The sequence below is a fragment of the Berghia stephanieae genome, chromosome 4 (genome assembly GCF_034508935.2).
Source record: "Berghia stephanieae isolate SIO BIC M18660-M18661 chromosome 4, UCSD_Bste_1.3, whole genome shotgun sequence".
In the NCBI taxonomy this organism is placed as follows: Eukaryota; Metazoa; Mollusca; class Gastropoda; order Nudibranchia; family Aeolidiidae; genus Berghia; species Berghia stephanieae.
Genome location: NC_088363.1, coordinates 72,828,856 through 72,836,355, shown reverse-complemented (window position 1 = coordinate 72,836,355; position 7,500 = coordinate 72,828,856). Strand labels below are relative to the sequence as shown.

At 37.2% G+C, this 7,500-nt stretch overlaps 1 protein-coding gene across 1 annotated transcript in view; it reads right to left on the bottom strand.

The window, feature by feature from the left end:
- The window catches only part of LOC144971183 (neuronal acetylcholine receptor subunit alpha-3-like), a gene marked incomplete at its 3' end in the record, with an annotated part of 18,255 nt that overhangs the window by 6,432 nt on the left and 4,323 nt on the right, over window positions 1-7,500 (bottom strand). The window contains 2 exon segments of the mRNA XM_078911671.1: window positions 2,014-2,195; window positions 6,712-6,923. Of these exon segments, the coding sequence (XP_078767797.1) occupies window positions 2,014-2,195; window positions 6,712-6,915 (386 nt within the window).

Sequence of the window (7,500 nt, the reverse complement as noted above, 5' to 3'; positions counted from 1 at the left end):
AGCGAATTGGGGGTTTATAAGCTTGGAGAAAAGCGAAAGTGCCTGAAGCGGGGTTCGACCCTGGGACCGTCAAGACACAGTGCAATTCTTTAACCACTCGGCCTCTTCGCCACCCTGCCACTCCAGTATATATATATATATATATATATATTGTTTATGTCAAGCACTCTTAATTTATTAGGTGGCTCAGAAAAATATGTCCCCTGTTTAGAGGTCTCCCACTTCTTTACGATCTTACGTAAAACCTTGAAATTCTCATGGCATGATAATCAAATATTTAAAATGATGTTATCTAAATTTCATTTAAATTGAATAAACTTGAATTACTTTACACAACAACAAAAAAAAGTATGATGCCAAATTAAGTTATTTTAAAAGTGCGTGAATTCTTGAGTAATTGATTTCACGATTTGGTTGATTACAATCGGGAGTTACTTTTGCATGAAAATGAACCAATATGAGCATTGCTTTTATCCCCCCCCCCAAACAAAACCAAAAAAAAAACAACAAAAAAAAAACAAAAAAAAAACCAACAAACCATTCCTCTGGATTGTCTGTGCCACACAAGCAGTAAATTCTCACAGAAACTCATGGTATCATGTTATGTCTCCATTAAAAATGATTTCATCATTCCCGACAGAACAAAAGTGACTTTTTTATTTTACACGGACGGACCGTTTACAGAGACACTTGTTGCCGGCTTGCAAAAGCTTTATCTTAATTTGAAAAAATGATTCAATTTTTGTAAATGACGTACTCTAGGATTTGCCATGAATTTCTGCATCGTCAAATATCAGGACTTTTCATATTCAAAGAAAGTTGGTTGCCAAATTCTTCGGACTATAATCCACTGGATCATAACTTTTAAAAATGCCCTTTCGACAAAAACTTTATGAAAACCAGAGAAAAACCATTTCAAATTTTGATAGAATTTCAGCCGGAAATATAATATTTTGGTCACTAGTTTGCACGAAGAGTGATTCTTCATTTCTTTCCAATCTGCGCCATCGTTGTTAAAAATCAAGGCTGTTGCCATAACATTGCATTTTAAGTGAAAACAATAAATTTCAGAATTTTTTTTGGTAAAAGGGATTTGAGATATTTATCTTTTATTAAATATTCCATTAGTTGATCTTCTAATCGATAAGAAGAATTTCCTATCTATCTCCCTCCACAATCAAACAATTAACCAGTAAATTTTTGTCCAATCAAAACATGGAATTTGTGACACACATTTACAAGTGCTCGGACAAATATGGTTGGTTATTTAAAAAACAATAACGTGAATAAAATCGACCTCGGCCTCTCTCTCTCTCTCTCTCTCTCTCTCTCTCTCTCTCTCTCTTATCATTGTTATTGTTTTTATATCGCCAAATGGGTGACTTGTTATCACACGATTTTTCTCGATCAGAATATAAACGTTTAAGTTTACTCTACTGTTTTTCTGTATTGGTTTTATTGATCAAGCGGTAGAAATAGAGGATATTTTGTACTTAGACACTTTTACTTAGTAAAACTTGTTTAGTACGTTATGTTTACCTATCACTGCCATTGTTTACATTATGTCGCCTGTCCAAGAGGCGTGATTAAGTTCCCTTCCACTATTTGTCTATTGAAACAAAAAGAGACGCACAGTTATTAAAACACAAAAATTGCTGATTTTGCCATGGCCATGTCAATAACACTTTAATAATAACACTTATAATTGTTGGAATTACTTGAAATTTTGCATTAAAAAATTGCATTTGTAGAAAACTTATGTAAAATATGCAGCAATGTGGCTTAAATAGAGTAGACACACTAAACTGCCAAAAGGGGAGAGTTCTTCTGAGCCACCTGGTATTTCATATAACAGTTAAATGGATAGATATACAGATAGACAGAACTATAGATAGATTAAGTGACATGATATATAGGAAGATATATAGATAGATAAATAGATAGATAGAGAGAGAGAAAGAGAGAGAGAGAGAGAGAGAGAGAGAGAGAGAGAGAGAGAGAGAGAAGGCTCACCCCATCTGTGCTCTGGTTCTAACAGAGTTGGATACAATCAAGTCAGGGAGGTAGATATTCATTTGGGGAACAAGCAACGTCGATAAACCGCCATATGAATTCGGGTCCCAAGACAGATAGTTGTCATCCCAAGTCATCTGCACAGTTGCTGTTGTCACCAGTGTCTGTTCTTTTTCATCTACCTTTGTTAGAAATGAAAGCAATAAGTAAATGATTCCCCGATCACGATATTCATTCAAGGTGAAACTACCATGTGGGTAACCACCAGGGCACTGAATGTCGTAATATTGAACGATTCGAAGTTGTGTATATATATATATATATATATATATATATATATATATATATATATATATATATATATAATACATAATACATAATACATATATACATATATATATATTGTTAAACATTTTTTTTGGTCTGCGTCACACAATTCTCTACCTAGGTACCAGGTATGTTGCGGGGAAATAGAACATACAAGTACTAAGAATGTTTCTCAAAGACAAGTAGGAGTCACTCAATTTTTTGGCAATCATCACACTATATAAACTCCCTGGTCAAACTAATAATGAACACAGCTGGACAGGCTAATCAGACGTGACGCTAGATCAATATCTACAAAAAAATAAAATCTTGCCAAGGACAGTAATTTTTAAGCCGTCACCGCTGAAGTTCACAAAAAATGAAGCCATCAGAGATGCTTTCATCAGTGGCCTTATTTCACCTCACATACGCCTACGTCTACTTGAAAACAAACTCGATCTCGGCACTGCCTTTGAGGACGCTAGAACTCTAGACGGAGCTTGTTATAACGTTCAGACGTGATGTCGACGAAACACTAGACAATTATAAAACCTTTGACAGTGCTGCTGGATTCAGTGAAGAAAAACGTGTCTTTTACGGTTACAAAAAACACCCAAGATTCAAATGCCCTGCCAGAGAAGCTACGAGTAAAAAATGTGGTAAATTAGGACATTTTGCAAAATTTGTAAATCTACCGGTGCTGCAAAGTCACGTAAAACTGCCATAGCTTCTTCTTTGACATCAGGAAATCCAAACCTCGCAACCACTCCGCCATTAGTTGCTTAAAGAAAGCCCAAGTAATTGTTCAAGTACATGGTATTAAACTCAATGCGTTGGTAGATACCGGAAGCTCTGACAGTCACATTAACTGCAGGAACGCTAAAGAAAACTACTGGAAAGTAACCCCTTCTTCATGTAGCATTAACATAACGTCGACAAGTTTGACCAAAAAGATGCGGGGCCATTGTATTGTGCCTCTTTCCTATAAGAATAAACTGTACATCAAAAGCTTTCACTCTTGCCTGATCTCTATGCCGATGTCATCTTAGGTCATTATCTTTTAGGCAAGGACTCTGAAGTCTGCTTCCCTTTTTAAAAAAGTCTGCTTCCCTTTCGATGGATCTCAAATCCCCCTCAAAAGCATTAAAGTAGTAGCAGGCAACGTCGAAGCTCCGTCTCTGTATGATAACCTATTTTGAAGAATATAGACCTATCGCTATTAAGTCACTCCGCCATTCAGAGTTGGACGAACGTTTCATAAAGTCAGAAGTGCAGAAGCTCCTCAAGGAAATTATCATCGAGCCTTCATCGTTACAATGGGGGGTTCAAGTGTTGGTTAAGAGTGGAAAGAAACAAAAAGGCAATTGTCATTTACTATAGTCAAACTACCAATAGATACACTCTACTGGATGCATACCCCTTACCAAGACTCGATACGATGGCAGAGTCTATCTCTAAGTATAGGTATTACAGTACCTTTGACATGAAAAGCGCTTACCACCAGATAGGTATCAAAGAGAAAATACTGCTTTCGAGGCTTGTGATAGCCTATATCATTTCAAAAGAATCCCCTTCGGTGTAACCAATTTCAAAGAACGATCGACAACATAATTAAGCAAGAACTCTCGGCTTCCTTTGCTTACTTGGACAACGTGACTGCGTGTGGAGATGAATGGAGTGAACATGATTCTAATGTAAAACGCTTCAGAGAAGTTGCTAAAAAAGATCGACTTTCAATGAACCAAGAACATTATAGATGTTGAACTCCTTGATATTACTAGCTACAAGATTTCATAAGGGGAAATACGTCCTGATACCTCGAGACTAACACCACTTCGGCAAATGGAGCCTCCTACATCTCTGAAAGCTCAGAAAAGGGCATGTGGCATGTTCGCTTACTACTCTCCCTGGATATCCCACTTCTATGATAAAGTTCATTTGCTGAGTAATAACACACATTCCCACTTCCAGCTGAAGTACTTCAGACTTTTGGCAATCCAAAGAAAGAACAGGCGGTCCTGTTAACTGTAGATCCACAGCTTTCTCTTACAATAGAGTCCGATGCATCAGACAATGCTATTTCAGCTACTCTTAACCACAACTCTTCTGTCGAAATAGAGCCTTACGCTACATTGGAAGCAATCAGAGAATGGGGTTACTTTCTATTCAATACTCATCTTAAACTTGTGACGGATCAAAAGTCTGTGGCTTTAATCTACGACTCGAAGCCAAAGGGAAAAGTTAAAAATAACAAAATTCAAAGATGGAAAATCAAACTGTCTTGTTACAACTACGATATAATCTACTGTCCCGGGCCTGAAAACCATGCTGCTGACGCATTCTTTTGAGCTACATGCAGTGTTGCATCTTGTGACGATTTAAAACACCTCCATGAAGCCCTCAGTCACCCAGGTGTGACTAGGATGATTCACTCTGTACGAGCAAAGTACTTACCCTACAGTGTTAAGGAAGTAAAGAAAATGACATCTGGATGTCCAGTCTGCTCTAGATTTTACAAACCAAAACAAACGCCTAACCTCACCAAATCTACCCAGTCAATGGAAAGGCTTAGTATTGACTTCATTCAAGGGGCCACTGCCTACCTTTACCAGGAATAGATATTTATTGACACTGATTGATGAATATTCCAGGTTCTCATTTACCTCCCCATGTGCCGACATGATACAACCACTGTAATTTACTGCCTGAATATTTGACATTCCTCACTATGTACATTCTGATAGAGCTCCTCAATTTATGCCAGATTTGAAGTAATTTCTCCACGAAAAAAGGAATATCAACTAGCAGATCCACTCCATATAACCCTAGAGGGTATGGGCAAGTGGAACGACTCAACAACACAATATGAAAAGAAAATATCTCTCTCTCTCTCTCTCTCTCTCTCTCTCTCTCTCTCTCTCTCTCAAATCCAAAAGCCACATGAATGCACGTTCCAGTTTACTCGTCGCTCTTTTAATGGCAGCTCTTTGCCCTCATGGTCTATATCGCCTGGGCCTGTTTACCACAGACTCGATATCACAACATCAAAGCATGGCCCAATTGTTGATGAAGTTGAACTGCTCGAAGCAAACTCACAATACGCTCCTTTTACCAGATGGCAGAGAATCAACTGTTTCCTTAAGGCATCTAGCTCCAGTTGGGAATGACAGACAGATTGAACCACACCAGTTGGTACATTAGACCGTGCCAAAGCTCATGATCTGCCCCAGGATAATCAGATAAAGTTGACCGTAGAGCCCGATGTCGTCACTGCTCCAGATCAAACATCCGATGCTACCAATCTTGTGTCTGACAATACACCCGATTCTATGTCTCTGCCAGAAACTCGTTCTATGCCTGAACCGGTCTTCAAACTTGTCACTTCATTAGAACGAGATGTTATAATTTAAGAAGTGGACCGAAATATTGACAAGGTTGGTTTAAATTTAAAGCCGCTGACAATGTAGTGGTATGTATGTTGTGTGTCTTATACATCCAATGTTTGGTTTTTCTCTTTTCGTTATAGATGCCTGCTTGTGTTAAAAGTTGATTAAAGCTTTAGAAAGAACGTTCAAAGTAAAATCTTCTTGGTCTCTTTTGTGATCCAAATTTATAACAACACTAAAACACACTCACACACGCACACACACATGCACACACATACACAAACAAACACTCGATTGACTCGAAACATTCCAATAAGGTTTAAGAAACATCAGATGATAATATGAGTTATTTATTCTTACTACATTCAGCACACTAACTGCTGGGCAAGATTGTGGGTCAATCTAAAGTCTAATTTACCTTTACCACAGAGCTCGCACTTAAGTAAGTACTATTTTGAATCTCGTATCGTTTTTATTCAGGTTAGAATTTTAGCTTTGTTGCTATAGAAACAGGAATACGTCAAGCTGTTCCTGACGTCGCGTGCTTGAATGAAGCACTTAAAATACATTACCCAACTCGACTCAGGTGTGAGTGAGTACTTAGCTACAGGTAGTGATGGGTGTGAGTGAGTACCTAGCTACAGGTAGTGATGGATATTGTAAGAGTGATAGTAAAACATTATGCTCAATGTTGTATGAAATGAACATTTGGTTGCATATTAAGGCCTACTGGGATCATAAAACAAAATATTTTGATGCGCATGGACCATGGTAAATTGATGGAAAAGCTCGGTACAATTGTTCATATTTAACTGTTTTTATCAGATTTATTTCAACTTAATTCTAAAATCTAAAATATCATTTCAACATTGCATTAGTCCAACTCATCATCATCATCATCATCATCATCATCATCATCATCATCATCATCATCATCATCATCATCATCATCATCATCTATATAAATAGGCAATGCTGTCATTTAATCGGCATATTTATAACTTACATCGATGATGGAACTGAGATAAAAGTTGACGTTGACAATAATGGGATGGCTTTCATTGACAGCTGGACGCACATTTTTATTATAAAATTCCACATCATCGAACAAATACTTGTATAGATTATAGTAATCTCTCTTGACTGCCGCTTGCGTCAATGGTGATAATACAAATAAGGAAACTATTAGCAGCGACATCTTATTCTCCATTCTGGAAGCTGAAATAATATAAAAGCATATAAATATGTTTTGTGTTTATTAAAACATTTGTAATTATATTTTTTCAAAATGTTTTCTTTAAAGACTTTATAAATAAATTTCATTAAAGGGGTCTGTCGTAAAATCTTAGACTGGCACCATCTATAATCTGGCGGTTACAGGCTTTAAAAGTGTGCGGCTATGTGGTCTAGTGGTATGACACTCGCTTTCGGATCGGAAGGTCCTGGGTTCGAGCCTCTCGCTCGGCGCATAGTTGAGTCCTTGGAAAAGGCTCTTTACTCACATTCTCTCACCCTTCTCAGGTGTAAAATGAGTACCTGGCCGTTAATAGCGTTGTCTTTGTCCGAAAAATTGTAATATCGCCTAACAGGTGTCATGTCCCGTCCTACATGTTAAATTTGCTGTTGACCAGGGACCCCTTGTAAAGCGCTTTGAGCACATTTAGTGGATATTGCGCTATATAAAGCTCAATTTTTAATAATTTTTTTAAAGCTCAATATTCAGGATATATATTACTCGTACTCGACAACATAATATATTATATATATATATATATATATATATATATATATATAT